Raw genomic sequence first — 16,159 nt, 5'->3', positions numbered from 1 at the left:
AATTTTGCATGTGGTTTTATTTTGTCCCTCTTCTTCTTTCCCCCCCACCAAGTATTTATACACACCAATAAGATCCCCACAAGGCCTCTTTTTTTTTCCAGGCTGAACAGTCCCAGCCCTCAGACACTCCCCACATGAAAGATGCTCCAGTCCCTCAGTCATCTTCACAGCCCTTTGCTGGAATTGCTCTAGCAAGCCTGGATCTTTCTCATACTGGGGAGCCAAGAATGGGACACAACACTCTAATATGGCAAATCAATGCAGAAGTACTGATTCTCATACATTTTAAGCATAAAAGCATAATTAACTGATTAAAAAGTTTAAAGAGCACTTTGCTGAAAGTTATTTATGTTGAGCTGTCAATCAAGATAAAAGGTATCTTGTCTGCCACACTTAAATTAAAACTTCTGAAATGTAGCATTAGGAAATGCTCTTATCCTACCACTGCAAGGCCAAAAAGTAAAAGTTCTGCTGAACTAAGAAGAATCAAAACCAGTAAGTACAAAATCCATTACCCCCTGAAGAAAAATAAGTCTATTGTCTTTCTTGAATGGCAAAGGCAGCAAACAAAACAGGCAATAATCCCAAACATACAACCGCACTATTGCAAATCACTGGAACCTATGCTGCCGCTGTTTCTTATAAAACAGCCCTCTAATTATTCTTGCCTTTCTATGCATACAAAATGGCACCATGAAAATTATAAGGCTCTATGGTCATCAGAAATAGTGATAATACAAAACAAAACAAAAAAAACCAAACCAAAACAAACACACCAAAAAACAAAATACAACAACAACCAAACAAAAAAAGCAACACAAAAAACCACAAACAACCCACAGACATTAAGCAGTGCTGACACAAAGAAACAGTAAGAATTCTACTTGCTTATGCTGTTAAACAGAAACTTCTGGCCACTGTACATCTTTTGTCATACTGCACAGGCCTATTATCCCCTTAAAACAAATCTCATTAGTGTTAATAAAAAGAAATCTACAACAAGGAAATTGGACTACCTCAGCTGATAATTTAGGAACTACTACTTATTAACATCTATTTGTAACATGCTGCTCTAAGTAATTATTTACACCCAGGAGCATTTCAGTTATTTCTTCTTAAAAAGGCAGAAGGGTTTGCTTACTTTCTATTTAATAACATTATGCAGAATAGAAAATTTCCATATTCCATCATGAGAAAACATCTTTCTACCAGTAAAAGAATATAATTTCACTTTAATCTTTTATTCAGAATGCCTTCACTATGGCATTTAAACAATCAATTCTTGCCTGAAATGTAACTCAAGATGGAGTAGAGCAAAAGAGGAGTTCTATAAAAAAATAACCAGTTCAGCAGCGTTAACAAAGAAGGGACTCTGATGACACAGATAAGATAATCAGTAAACTCAAGGCCATGTGGAAGAAGAAGGAAGAATTCAAAAAATGTTATGAATAGCAGATAGAAAGTTATGGAAAGAAATCAAGAAATACAAAGAGCTGACAGAAGTCAAGAACCCGATACAATGCATTAAAAAAGTCCAGCAGCAAGTTTCTGGTACTCTTGTAATCTGCAAAAATTTAATTATTGTGATATGTATTTATCACATTGTAGTAAATACTTTCAGGTGAGGTAGCACGAATCTAAAACTATTAGGTTGGTGCAAAAGTAATTGCGGGTCTTGCGTTGTTGAAATTTGCCCTTTGATTTTGCATACATTCTTAAATGTGGTTATGTTACACATCCTTTAATGTGCTTTTCTCAAGCTATGTTTTATTTGCTACTGACTTATTACATGTTGTATATTTATTTTAGACTATGGAAATTATGTTAGACAAAAAGCAAATTCAAGCTATTTTCTTATTCGAGTTCAAAATGGGTCATAAAGCAGTAGAGATAACTCACAACATCAATAACACATTTGGCCCAGGAACTGCTAATGAATGTACAGTGCAGTGGTGGGTCAAGGAGTTTCACTAAGGGGACAAGAGCCTTGAAGATGAGGAGCATAGTGGTCAGCCATCAGAAGTTGATGATGACCAACTGAGAGCAATCAAAGCTGATCCTCTTACAGCTACACCAGAAGTTACCAAAAAACTCAGTGTCGACTGTTCTATGGTTGTTCAGTGTTTGAAGCAAATTGGAAAAGTGAAAAAGCTTGAGAAGTGGGTGCCTCATGAGCTGACCAAAAATTTAAAAATAATTGTTTTGACATGTTGTCTTCTCTTATTCTACACAACAACAAAAACCATTTCTCGATCAGATTGTGACGTGCAACAAGAAGTGGATTTTACATGATGACCATCTCAGTGGTTGAACAAGAAGAACCTCCAAAGCACTTTGGCAGTCTGCTGCAGGTCTGATCCACTACAGCTTTCTGAACCCTGGTGAAACCATGACATCTGAGAAGCCTGCTCAGCAAATCGATGAGATACACTGAAAACCACAACGCGTGCAGCTGGCACTGGTCAACAGAAAGGGCCCAATTCTTCTCCACAATAATGCCTGACCACATGTCACACAACCAGTGCTTCAAAAGTCATACAAATTGGGATACAAAGTTTTGCCTCATCCCCCATATTCCTCTGACCTCTCAGCAACCGACTACCACTTCTTCAAGCATCTCAACTTTTTGCAAGGAAAGTGCTTCCACAACCAGCAGAATGCAGAAAATGCTTTCCAAGAGTTCATCAAATGTCAGAGCACAGATTTTTACACTACAGGAATAAACAAACTCATTTTTCATTGGCAAAACTGTTGATTGTAATGGTTTCTATAAATGTGTGTTTGAGCCTAGTTATAATGATTTAAAATTCACAGTCCAAAACCACAATTACATTTGCACCAACCTAATAGTTTTCTACTGTTCTCTTGGGATGCAGCAGCACAGAGAAAGCAATACCACCACTACCTATGCTGCATAGTATCACTTAAGCATTTTTTTGGTTACCAAACTATCAACACTGCCACTTCAAGGAAGAATTCAGTTCGGGTTTTTTTGTTTGGGTTCCCCCTATGCCCCCATGGTGTGTGTTTTGTTTCCATTTTTTGTTGTGGGGTTTTTTTCTCTCTCAAAGTCTTAACTGAAGTTTCACATCCTCCATATTCTCAATATAAATACCATTTAAAAATTCAGCCAGTAGTCTACTATAAATGCTAAAGATATGTCACCACTTGCAAGGACTGTTTCTGATCTAAATGCGTGACAAGATGAGAAAGCTTTTTTGTTTGTCAGAAGAAAACCTCAAAGAGAAATTACATATTTTTCGTCTTGTTTCTGAAGAATATCCTCCTAACTCAAAACAGTCAACATCAGATAACTAGTTAAGACTGCTAAAGTTGTGAATTAGTTTAGATATTTTTACAGATTTTGTGATATTGATACAGATACAGATTGTTACAGATAAAAATTAAGCTAATACAAAAGGAGCCTAAAATTTTATCCAAACTCAAAGAATGAATTTGCTGCTACTCACCCTGGAAGACTTTGACATGAAATATCTGTGTAAAGGGGGGGTGGGAAAGGGGGCAGAGGGGAAGGGCAAACAGGAACTATAACATCTTAGATAAGCTACCTTCATTTCCAGTGTTTCAAGTCTATAGCATAAGTTATATGCTATTACCTAGCCAGATGCAAGCCGTGTCTAAACAAATACCAATTCTCTATAATTAGAACCAGAGTCATCAATACAAACACACCTACACTGTACATAGCTGGATGACCTCATACACATAAATTACATAAAACGTCACCACATATGATTGCTGCCTCATCCGCTGATATCACAAAAACCCTTTACAACAAGGGATTGAGATTATCGAGCTTTATCAGAAGCTCAATAAGAATGGAGAAACCAACCCAGCCTCAAATGACATCCAATACTGCCCACATTTCCCACTCACTGTGACTCCGTGCTCAAGGCACACCTCAAATTAGCTTTTCCACAACACATCAGCAGCGCAACCCATTCTGAAACTCTAACTTTTCTTATTCTTTCCTTCACTCATCACTTCTTCATTTAAAGATATTATCACTTCAGAATGTTAATCTGTGAAATCAGTGATTCCTCTTTATGTCGTGACTGTTTTCACAACTGGTAAGAGCATGTCCTGAAAACAGCTAAGCAATGAAGACCTCTCCTGAAAAATGACACTGAGATACAAAATATAAAGTTAGTTTACTTTGTTTCCAAGACTAACATTTTCTGTTACCAGTAATTTATTTCAAAGCTTTAAACCCCATACTCAGTCTGTTTAAATAAACTGTGAAATATTTTAACTAGTTGAGAAATCTGAACATAACCACAGTTTGTTACAAAGAAAATGCTAAAATCCACACAAGCAAAGAAATTAGAGCAGCAGCCAGAAAACACTGCCTGAAGCAAAGCTATTAAGCCCAAGTCCAGAAGAAAAAAGCAAAATAACAGGGAAAAAGCTAACCTCATATATAAAAAAATTGATAGTAGTGTTGTTTTCATGGTGAAATCACAGTTCTTTATAAGCATGGCTCTGTCTTGTGTGTTGACATTTCATAGCTACAGGAATAAATTTTTGCGAAGAATTATAAAATGCTGCAATAGGAAAGTCATGCGAAGACGTACATCTTGCCAACAAAGACACGATACCAGAAATCAAGCAATGTCCAATTATTCCAGAGAAAACAAAAACACCCAACTCAAAACCACACCACACAAGCCAAAATAATTAGACTGATCTGGAGATCATAGGAGCTTGCAGGATTTGGGGAGGGGTGAGGGGAAGAAGGGAAGTCTTATTGAAGAATTCAATCCCCTTTGCAAAACTGACTCCCTACCTCCCTTTCCCCTTAGGTTTGGGCCAGGACAAGAGCACTGTTCGCTATAACACAATGTTTATTATGTTTTATATTATTTTGCAGCTGATTTTTTTCACACACAAGTTATCATGCTGGTCTATCCAAATAATGGTGTAAATTGACACTATTAATACTAAGCTTTTTCGCCAATAAAAACAAGCAGCTTTCATTCTCAATGCTAACGATTACTTCAGAACGCAAAAAAATACACATTGTTTTTCCTGCACCATAATATTACACTGCAGAAAGGAAACTGCATATTAACCTACTGAATCCTTCATTATGACCAGACTTGCAAGATGTAGAATAGGTCATGAGATAAAGAATCCCGAATCTGTACTTACTAAAGTGGTAACCAACCTTCCTATACTGTAACCGAACATTGATCTTCGATTACTAACATGAACGAATCTCCTTAAAAGAAGAAAAAAAAAAGAAATTCTTAAGATTGGGAAAAGATTCCAAACTGTGATTGTATTTTTACATTAGGAAGGATGACAGAACCTCTTCAAATAATTAAAGAGTTTATCTTTCATTAATAAAGAATTGTTCAGAATATAAAATTTGAAATGTCTACTGTCACAATTCAAGCTGTTCGCTAACTCAAAACAGGGTTTGAATGAGTTTTGAAGAGCATTTTTGTTTATGAAATCCAAAAGAAGATTTTCTCATGTTCACCACGAACAATTTCTGAATTCAGCAAGCAGCGAGCTTTAGAGCTGGTTGTGAGAGAGATCTCCAGAGATCCCTTCCAACCTGAACCACACTACAATTTTATTACCAAATTACCTGTTAGAGAATCAAAAGTGACTACTGCAAAAAGCACAGACTGGGTTTGACGACACTGCTTTGTATTACTGTAAGGCAGAGAAATCAAGCTTCAGGAATTCAAGAGTTAGAAAACACAATACCTAGTTCTATGCAGCTCCTATTACATCCTCTGATGACAACTGTAGAAAGTATCTACATGAAGGTCAGTGCCTAGACAGGAAAATTTTGTTTCTCTTTATCAGTGTAAAATAACTTGAATATTTGTACTAGTTTGTAGTGATAACATTCACATATAATGTAAGATAGATTACAGTAGAACTGCTTGTGATTCAGCAAATAATTGGCAATGCTTATGGCTAATATCAACTTTCTGTTAAATGATGCAATAAAGGGATAATTAAAGAACTAGAGATTTAAGTTTGTATCCTCTGTCCTACATTTATGTTCTCTGAAAAAAAGTTTAAAGTGTTAAAATATATTCCTGTTTTTAAATACACATAAATCTTAGATAGAAAATTTTAATGCTTAATCCTCACTTCAACTACTGTTATAAAAATTTTAGCTGACTAAATAATTTTGACACAAAATAGTAAACTTTTGTGAGAGAAGTTAATTAACTTTCTAAAGTCAAAGTCTGAACTCTTAAACTTCTTAATAATTGTTTCGACCCAAGAGGCACTAAGAGCAAAGGCAGGTAACAGCAGAGTTCAGAGGAAGTAGTAGTTTGTTCCACCTATCAATGTTCTTTGTCTACTTTGCCATGATACTGTTGTTTCAACTGTATTTTCCATGCAACATGATTGTCATTTTCATCTCCCTCCTAAATGTATGTCCCTCCAGTGAAACAGCTCCAAGGCAGACCTTCTGCTTGCTCCATCCTCTTAATAAAACCAGCAATTTTTCAGCATTTTACTGTACGTGATGCATGTGGAACTAACAGAATGCAGCAATGGTGATGATACAACTAGTTTCAAAGCACATGCATTCTTGCTTGTTACATGCACATAGCAGTTTAAACACAGACTAAAGAGATAAAAATAAAAGGTTATTAAAGAGTTACATAAATAGGATGTTCTGCTGTCCAAAAAAGCAAAATTACTATTAATAATAATAATACAACTAGTTGAAAAGTTTGGGTTTTAAAGTAACTTGGCTGAAACAAAACTCACAACAATTTTCAGACAGAAACCTCTAACCATGGACTGAAGACTATCACTTCACTTGCAAAACCAGTCAAATTAGTCCTTGTTTCACACCAATGGTACCAGTGGTTTTTATTCTATTAATTGCTTCTTCTGAAGAGGGTGACAGAGGAAGGAAGCAGCATGTTTTTTTCTTTAAAGCTACTAGAACTTTCCCACAAGATTAGTCATCCTTCCCTGATAAGAAAATGTTTCACTTTCACTTATTAGTTTTCCTGTAGGAAAGAAAGCAAAACGTTCTGTTGATAAGTACTCTCATCAGAGAACTGAAAGAACAAAAACAAGGGTAATTTTATGTAGTCCTGCAAAGGGCAGGAGTTGGACTTGATGATCCTTCTGGGTCCCTTCCAATTCAGGATATTCTATGAACTATAAGAACCCTGTTTAAAATTACACATTGTAAATCTATTTTCATTGCACCTCAAGATGTTGGGACTATGCTTAACCTAATGCCTACAGCTCTTAAAGAAATTACTTAGAAAAACCTCATAAGTTTTATTTTCACAGTTACTAGACTGGCATATGTCAATTTTCTATTCCTACCAAGAAACTTCAGAAAATATCAGTCAATGTATGTGCTATTACCTCTATGTGCTCAGTTTTTCTATATAAATTAGTTCCAGCAGCTTTCTTCAGGGGAACTTCACTAAATAAAACACTTCCACATATTAATAACTGCTGAGTAAGGCAGCTTAACAGCGTGTAACAAAACGCTCAACTAAACACAGGCTGCAACTGAACTGCTACTTTAGCCAGGTAAATTGACTGGAGACTTGCATGGGGCCAGGCTACGTATATTCTAGAAGCACAAAAGCAGCCAATCCTCAGGCAGATGACTCGTCAAATATGAATGATCGCTCACCTAGAGAATACCAGACACTAAGCGGCGATACTTCCCCGCACGGCCGGGACTAACAGATGCGAGCACGGACCTTAACGGGGCTGACACTTGCCGAGATACCGTCAGCCTAAAACCCAAAACTCCGCGACGAACCCAAGGCGTGTATTTATATTTATTAACATGCGATGGCGCGGGCAGAGCCCGCCGAGGCTCCGAGGCCGACGGCCGAGCGCCCCCGTTGCCTCAGCAGCCGCCCCCTCCTCTTCCCGCTCTGCCCTGGGGAGGTGGGCAGCCCCCACCACCGCTTCACGAACACCCCCTGCCCGGCTCACGGGGCCCTGGCCCATCCCGTCCCTCACCGGTACCGCAGCCCTCACCCCCCGAGCCGGCAGCGGGGGTCGTGCGTGCGGCGGGGCCGCCAGCCGAGAGCGGGTGGGAGAGCTCTCCCCGCCGATAACGGGGGCAAGGGGGGGGAGACAAGTTTCAGCGGTGACGGCACGAAAGGAGGAAGAGGAAAGCGAGCGATGGGGGAAAGGAGGAGGAGGGCCGGGAGGGGGCAGGGGATGCTGCCGCGCCGACACGCCCCGCCGCCAGGCTGCCGAGCAAATGGGGCTCAGCACAGGGGGCTGCGTTCGGAGAGCGAGCGGGGAGGGGGAGGGGAAGGAAGCGAGGCGGCAGCTCCCCCGCACAATGGCCGCCCGCCCGCCCTCCCCCCTTCCTTCCTCTCTCTGTCTCTCTTCCCTCCCTGCCCAAGCCCAGGCTGCCGCATCCCTTACCGGGGACCTAAAGCGCAAGGCCCCGGCGGCGCGCCCGGCCTCCCGTCGTACCTGCAGCGTCACCTCCTCGGGTCTCCAGTGGGGCCGCAGGCGGCGCAGGAGCTGCAGGGCGCCCTGGCGGTAGCCGGGCCCCTCCCGCTCGCTGACAGTGATGTCCAGCTTGGGCACCTCCGGGGAGCCGGGCGGGACGTGGATGTAGTTGGACATGACGGCGGTCGGTCGGTCGGACGGGACGCGGCACTGGGCGGCGAGGGCGGGCGGCTCTCTCTCCTCAGCGTCTCCTCCGCGGCGGAGCCGGCAACTGAGGGGGAAATTTCCACTTCGGCTCCCGATAAAGCAGCTCCACCTCCCCCTCGGCTGCGGCGCGGAGCAGCTTGGGAGAGCAGGCGGGGCCTGGCGGCGCCCTGCCCTTCGCCTCCCCCCCTCACCTGCCCGCCGGCCGCCGCTCCCTCAGCCCCCTCCCGCGCCTCCACCTGCCCGTGGCCGTGGGGCAACGAGGGGGGGGACGGACTAACAAAAGCTCCTGGCCGCTGTGGAGGGGCAGCCGTGAGGGAGGGAGAGCGGCCCCAGCCGCCACCCGACCGCTGGGGCGGGCGGGGCGTGAAGGAATGCGAGGCCGGCAGCTGTCGGGGCGCCGCCCGGTCGGTCACCGAGCAAATGTTTGATTGTAATCAGGCTCTGAGTTATCTGCTGCGGTTAATTTTTGTCTTTCAGTTTCTTCGTAACACGCCCCTTTTTTTTTGCTTCTCCGCTCCCCTGCAGGGTGTGTACCTGCCAACCACCTTGCTCCGCTTTCCAGTTTCAGCCGGTTGTAGTTTGATGCCGCTTGTGGCCCCTTAGGGCACTGAGAAAGTATCACGTTCCACGCCCGCCCTAGTTTAAATATATTCATAAACATCATCCTTTTCGTAAGCAGTACAGAACAGTTACATCCTTTTTTTTTCCTGTTTTATCTTGAAAACGTTACTGCTTTCAAGTTTGAGTTATTTTCAGACAAAAAAAAAAGCCCAGACTATACCACAACGTTCTACCAATCAAGACAAAAAAAAGATCCCGTCTTTTCTGTCTTTTCAAGAAATATTTTTATGCTGCCCCTAATATTCCTGTAAGTACCTGCCTCCTGTGACATTCTGTGATTTTCACATATAGGAAACACGGAAGACCCAAGAAGTTTCTCTGCTATAAAGCAAGTTTATTAAGTTAGCCTAAGACACAAGAACTAAGCAAATGGAATAAAGGCCAACGTCTTCCCTGAAGACTTGTTACTCTAAGTAGACCCAGGTCAGGATAAGGGGCATAATTTACGCTCAGATTGAACAACACCATGAAGAAAACAGCTAGTCCTACAGGTTTAGTTCTCAATTGATTTTTCATTCCTCTCCAAAAGTGCTGTGCATTAGTAACCTTTCCACTGTGTCATCCGTGACTATCTATGTGTGAATGTGTCTTCTCTTTTACCAAAAAATTGCCATTGTCTTGTCACAGAAGGGTTTTGCATGACCTCACTATGTAAGTGCATCATCAATTCTATTATTTCTGTTGAACACCTCACCTTATCCCAATGTTTCTTCTTCATTCACCCACTTGTACACCTTCCCCCTCAGACAGCATTAAACACTTGGAACAGTTTGTCAACAATTTTTCAAGTAATTTCTTTCTTAAAACTTTTTTCTCTCATTCCTCATGACCATTAGATTAGTATTCTTTGTGGTCTAAACTTTGGTTCAGACCAAGTGTTTAAAATCTTTAGAGCCACAAATCTATCTTTGTGAGACATCAATAAACAAACTTTCCTTCTGTTGTATTTTAAATGAAAACATAATGTTTATGGTTTGGTGTCATTAGTGTAAATATGTTATCCCATATTAAGAAACCTTTTTCTATCAGGGATTAAAGGGGTGTGAATCAAATTTCAAATGCCAAAATTTCCAGATCTAAGTGTTATAGGTTGGGTACATTTCTAGTAGTAATATGCTTTCGACTTGTCTTTGTTTGAATGTTTCCTAAAAAAAAAAACAACAAACCTGTTTCAAGTTTTATAACCCTCTTTCCTGCTACTTTGCATCTGTCTTTTGTATACACTGACTCATTACTTAAAATCTTCTTTCTCCCTTTCACCTGATTATTGGACCTATCTATTTCTTCCACTAGCCCCCACCAATTTTTCTTTTTTAAAAGGACATTTTAAAAGTCAAACTTTTTTTTTTTTAATTTGAAAAAAGCCTTTCTTTAAACACACTCACCTTCATACATTTTTCAATCCCATAAGTGAGTATTGCCATTACAGCCTGATTATCACTCTCTCTGATCAAGCACATAATACATGGTGCCCTCAGCTTCTGCTTAGGTAGTTTGGTAGATGATAAACCAGGACTTATTTATGGATTAAGGGCAAAGAGACGTTTTTGTTGAAATAAAATATCAAAGGTTGAATGTTCCAGCTTCCGTATGTTAAATTCAACAAGAACAGAGATTCAGTCTTGCTCATGTTGATCATAATAATCCTACCAGAATCTTTCAGTTATTGACTCTGAGAAGCCTTGCTAACTTACCCAAGTCTGACTAAATTTCCAGAAGCTATCTGTGAGTATATTTAAATATAAAGTGGGGTAGTTGGAGAAGTCATGGTACTTAGATTGTTTGGGAATTAAGGGAACTGAACTTCTGCCTACAAAATATTTATCAAAGAAATGAAAGGACTAAGAACACTTAGGCAGTAGAACCTTTGTATTTCTCATCACAGTATAAAGACACATCCTTTTTGCTTGTCCTCATGGTGCATTGGGAATTCCTAATTCCTGTTTTAAAACAGTTCAATACAAGTTATAGACAGCTACTCACCCTGTTTCCTTTCCTTTTAACCTTTTAGTTCCTGCAAATGTTTGTTGTGTCCAAATCAAATCCCAGAAAACATCTTCTGAAGGCCGGGACTCTTTCTCAAGTTTCTGAGAATAGCATTTTTTTCATTTTTGAAAAATGTATTTTCCTTTTTCTTTTGCCTCTCCTGTCAGCTATACCCTACAAATTGTGAAATTAATCAATAAGGACTCTAGTGGGTTCCTCACAGGCTACAAAGTGCTCAGGTCAGCCATAGTTCAGTAATAAAGAGAATGTGTTTTAATGCATGATATTTTTGTAAGTACACCATACTAAATTAAAGCAATTTTAAGGCTGATCATACATGTACACAACATGGGACTGAAGAAAACAGGATGCTTTATGTCATGGCTGAGACAGACAAACGACATAGACCAAGTTCTTCCAGGATGAAAATAGTAGATGCCATTTATTGCCACAAGTACATTTTTATACAGTTTTACCAATTCATGTGTCTCTTCACTATTGGTTACAAGTTACAGCAGTAACATCTCACTGGCTATTTTTGCTATCATCAATGTTACTCTTCTACTCCCTTCTCTCTCACGGGTACATCCTTAACATCTCCAGATACTCCTTTACTCCCATCTTTCTCATGGGTAGGCCTTAATATCTGCAAGGCTAATTTCTGTTCCCATGCCCTCTGTCAGGGAATCCACAGACCCACCGTAGTCCCCCACAGCTTTAGTTCTCTCCCAGACCTGTGCTCTACCAGGCAAGCCAGGTACTGACTACGTAACAGCCTGTCTGACCTGCCTATTGTCACTGTTCTGCCATTGTCTTTTCCTTCTTTTGCTAACCAGGGAATGGGTTGCACCATTTCATTCATTTATTCCTATATTTTTCACCTTTCCTTTAGGTCAGTGCTGGATGCTTTGTAAGCTCTTTAAAAAACAAACAAACAACAAAAACCAAACCAAACAAACAGAAAACCAGCCAACCAACCAAAAAACACACCAAAAACCCAAAACCAAATCAACCAACCAAATAAAAAATTAAAAAAAAAAAAGGGGGGGGGTGCAAAAGAAAACAGCAACATCAGACTCAGAACCAGTTTTAACTTCCCAGGTGCAGTTCTCCTGGGAAGCCTTCCAAACCTAGTAATTCAGTAATTGCTTCAGAAGAACTCAGTGCATAAATGTGACTATAAATGGGAAATGTACCCCTCCTAGCCATAATTAATTTTAATAACATTTTGCATAGCAGAGCATCTCAAAATACTTGTCCTAACCTCACAAATGCAAAAAATGAGTCATTAGAAGGTTAAACTTGCCATTAGACCAGCCAGTCAGCAGGCCTGCAAATAATTTTTGACTTCCAATCCTTTGATCACATGCATTCTTTGGTGCTTTAGAGCATGTCAACTCTGTTGATTACACAGCATGTTTTACTTGTGTCAAGATGAATCACATGTCTATACACACAGTGTTAAACTGTAATTCAACTCTTATATTTATTTATGTATTATATCGATTTGTAGAGTGCCTGGTGCCCTAGCATCCATATTGATTTACCAGCAACTCTTGACACGCAGAGTTTATAGTTCTGTCATATGTCTATTGTACTCTTTAAACAGATTTCATTTTAATTTTGGTGAAGACTAGCTTGAAATAGATTATTTTATAAAAATCCTGACAGTTTACAAATTTCTCTAAGATGGATACTGCTTGATATGTTGTTGAAGTGGTAAAAACACTCACTGGAGCAAGTTGCTTGACAGAATAATAGGTTATAGCTTTTTCAAGTATATTTTGAAAGCTACATACAACAGCAGAGTAAAAATCTTAATGCTCACTGCAGTTTTATGGCTTAATTTTCTAGTAGCTACCAATTAGTAACACTCATTTGACACGTTCCATGTGATAACCTAGTTCCTGACTATCTAACCCCTACTTCTGACAACATGGGAGTGGTGCGGTGCATAATGAAATGTGATAACAGACGTGATTACAAATGAAATAGCTTAGGGGTTTCCAGATCTTTCAGCTTTTCAGGATTTCACCTGGAAACCCCAGAAGTTTCTAGTGGAAGTCTGGATATCTGTGCCAATAGGCTTGGTTACCTCCAAAGCCCCTTCAGATGAACACACAGGTGTCTTCCCTCTGTGCTGTCTCTAGCTTTGAGTCCATGACCTGTAGGCTGAACAGCCATGAGTGGTTATCCAGTCACGCATCCTTCAGAAAACCTAAGCAAAATAAGGAAAATGGTTAAATATGCATGTTAATTAATCTCAGTTCAGTGAAGAGAAAAAGCCTGGCAAAACCTGTTTAAGTCAGTAGAACCAAACGCATGCTTATGCTTAAGCAGATCCTAAATCAAAATGAACAGCTTAGCAAGGAAGTCTGTGATTTCTCCATGCTGGTGGGGCTGAATTATACATTTGTTTCAGGCTACATATAAAACATTATAGCCACTGGGTGTAAAGACAGCATATAAAATCTTTGTACTAATTACACTACTCAAAAATACAGATTAAATATATCAGTACAAAATGATAATTAAGGCCAGTATCTGCATTTATTTTAAAAGACTCATCTGTATTTTAAAATATGAAGAGTAATTACAAGTTGACTGATCCTTGACTAAACTTGAACTATATACACGTCCAATGATTTACCATACTCTGGTGTTTTTCTCAAGGACAACACACAGACACACTGTGTAAGTGCCCAGAAAGAGTCTACTTAGGCAGATTTAGGATGCCTTGCACGGAAGAATAAATTCACCTGCAGCAATGTAAGAGGATTAGTTCAGTGGCTTTTATAACTTCTAGAAATTTAAGCTTTTCTGACATCTTACTGACTAATCAAACATACTCCTGTGAAGAAAAGTTTAAGCCTCAGCAAGTTGAAACATTACCTGTGAACAGAGACAGTATCAAATGTACATTTAAATGTTATGTAAGCCTGTCTGTAAAAGAAGCCTAGAATACTTTTCCCTATTTTTAAGGTACTATCAGAATGTCATTCTGTAGTCTCCAGAGAAATCTCTAATCAGTTTTATAGCATTAAAAAGTGTGTGTGGGAGTTAGCTGAACTAAATTAAAACAATTAAAAAACGTCTGCAGAATCATCTTGAGAGACTGAGAGTATGGTTGTCACATTTAAATGACTGCCAGTTCACATTCAGCCTGAATCAATAATAAAGAAGCAGCGAAGGCAAAGAAAGGCAGCAATGAGGGGAGATGAGAGGGAGAAGGGGAAGGAAAGAGCAGGAAATAGCTGTGATTCTGTGTCAATGAGAGAAGAAATTACTACACGGTGCCTTCCTCACAAAAAAAAACATTCCCAGCAACTTTCTTGGTAGTTTCAAGAAATAAAGGACTGAAAAAAACCCACAGAAATTATGCAGAAATTGTGCTGCTTTCCTGTCCTTATATCCAGTTCCTTTACATCAAGGTGATGGATAACCAGGAGGACTCTGGGGCAACACCATGGTACCCTTTCCATACGTATTGTAAGAGCTGGTGTACAAGGCCTGTGTGCCCAGTAGACTCCAAGGTTGATGCTCTTTTGGTGCCCCTGTGTGCATCTTCTCTACGTCTTACCTCCACCCTTGTTTACAGCCTATTTCCTACACAACTAAGGTTAACGTGACCAGACTTTGTGTCTGTCCTCCCTTAATAACTTGGAGGAGGGACTTTTGAATTTCACTGGGACTTCCACTCCCAATCAAAAGATAGTTTTAAATCCTGTAACTGGGAATTACTGAACAGGTGGAAAGAATCACTGTTATTTCTCACTGAAAAAAAAAAAAAACAGTTGAGCTAAGTTTTTATCCATTCTCTGGCTGCTGATGAAGTAAATTGTTTGGGTTTTGTCTCTATATTTACCGTTTCTCAGCTGTGTAGATGGGGTGAGGTCCCTTCTCTTTTGAAAGGTGCCTAATCCCACTTCCTCTGGATTCAAATTGCCTAGCATAACCTATATCTTAGTATCTCCTGCTTAGACTCTGCCTCTTTTTTCTTTCTTTTGATCCCCCTGCCTTGTTTCTCACACAGTGTTTTCATGTTTTACTCCTTTCCTGACAGTAGAGTGGAAGTACATAGCTCCTTAGTGAAGGAGTTGCACTGTCTTCAAGGAAAAAGTAAAGGCACCCCAAATTAGTCCATGGCTCTCCAGTAATTTCCCTTTTCTGAAGCCTTTCATTTTGTTCTGTAATAGACACGCTTCTTTTTGCTTGTGTGTTTTTCTGTTGTTGTGGTGCTCATTTTATTTTGTTTTGGTTTTGTTTGTTGTTTGGTTGGTTTGGTTTGTGTTTTGGGTTTGGTTTTGTTTTGTTTTGTTTTTCCAGTGGCTATTTGTGGTTTATGTTGCTTTTAGCTTATTCCTGTTTCCTTGTGGTCTTCACCTTCTTTTGTTGTATACCAGCCTGGTTAAAATCAGCTACGCCAGAGGAGCAGACCTTTTGAGCAGCCCAGTCATCTTCCATTGCCGTCACAAGGAAAACGACCGTTTACTTCATTAGGAGCCAAATGAAGTGAAACAGGCCACCTACGTCTGTACAGTCACATGAGCCTGGGTTAAAGTTCAGAGCGGCGTTCTGCTCCCTCGCTGCCGTCAGCCCTCACCCAGTGACGGGGCACGTTCACGTTCCACCCACCTCTCAGGGTGCAGCAGCCAGAGATGCCCTGGGGGCTGGGGGCTACTGGGGCTCCCCCTGGGGCAGCAGGGCAGGGCTCATCCCACCAACCTCAGCCAAGGGGCAAGGCAGGCTGGGCTGAATTGGGGCCCTGGGGAGGCTGGGCAGGGCCATTAAAGCCCATGAGTGCCCCAGGGCCTGGCAGCAGCCCCCCTAGTGCCACTTTGGAAGAAAACAGCCTGCTCTCAAGGGGGTAGGGCAGAAGCGAATCTGACTTTCAGAG

The 16,159-nt window shown here is 40.5% G+C and overlaps 1 protein-coding gene across 4 annotated transcripts in view; it reads right to left on the bottom strand.

Moving 5' to 3' along the window:
• Positions 1 to 8,831, bottom strand: part of ETNK1 (ethanolamine kinase 1) — a 33,833-nt gene extending 25,002 nt beyond the window's left edge. For 2 of the 4 annotated variants that reach the window (XR_014183154.1, XM_082043431.1), the window contains exon 1: positions 8,470 to 8,830. Coding sequence is in view for 3 of the 4 variants with exons in the window: in XM_082043431.1 (XP_081899557.1) it covers positions 8,470 to 8,625 (156 nt within the window). In the remaining variant the exon portion in view is untranslated. Of the gene's footprint in view, positions 1 to 8,469 lie in introns of all 4 variants that reach the window. The other 2 variants (XM_082043432.1, XM_082043430.1) reach the window with 2 other exon arrangements.
• Positions 8,832 to 16,159: the final 7,328 nt, after the last annotated feature.

Source organism: Streptopelia decaocto (assembly GCF_964273445.1).
Source record: "Streptopelia decaocto genome assembly, chromosome: 1".
In the NCBI taxonomy this organism is placed as follows: domain Eukaryota; kingdom Metazoa; phylum Chordata; class Aves; order Columbiformes; family Columbidae; genus Streptopelia; species Streptopelia decaocto.
Note: the sequence above shows the minus strand (reverse complement) of the source record. Positions and strands in the feature narration are given on the sequence as shown.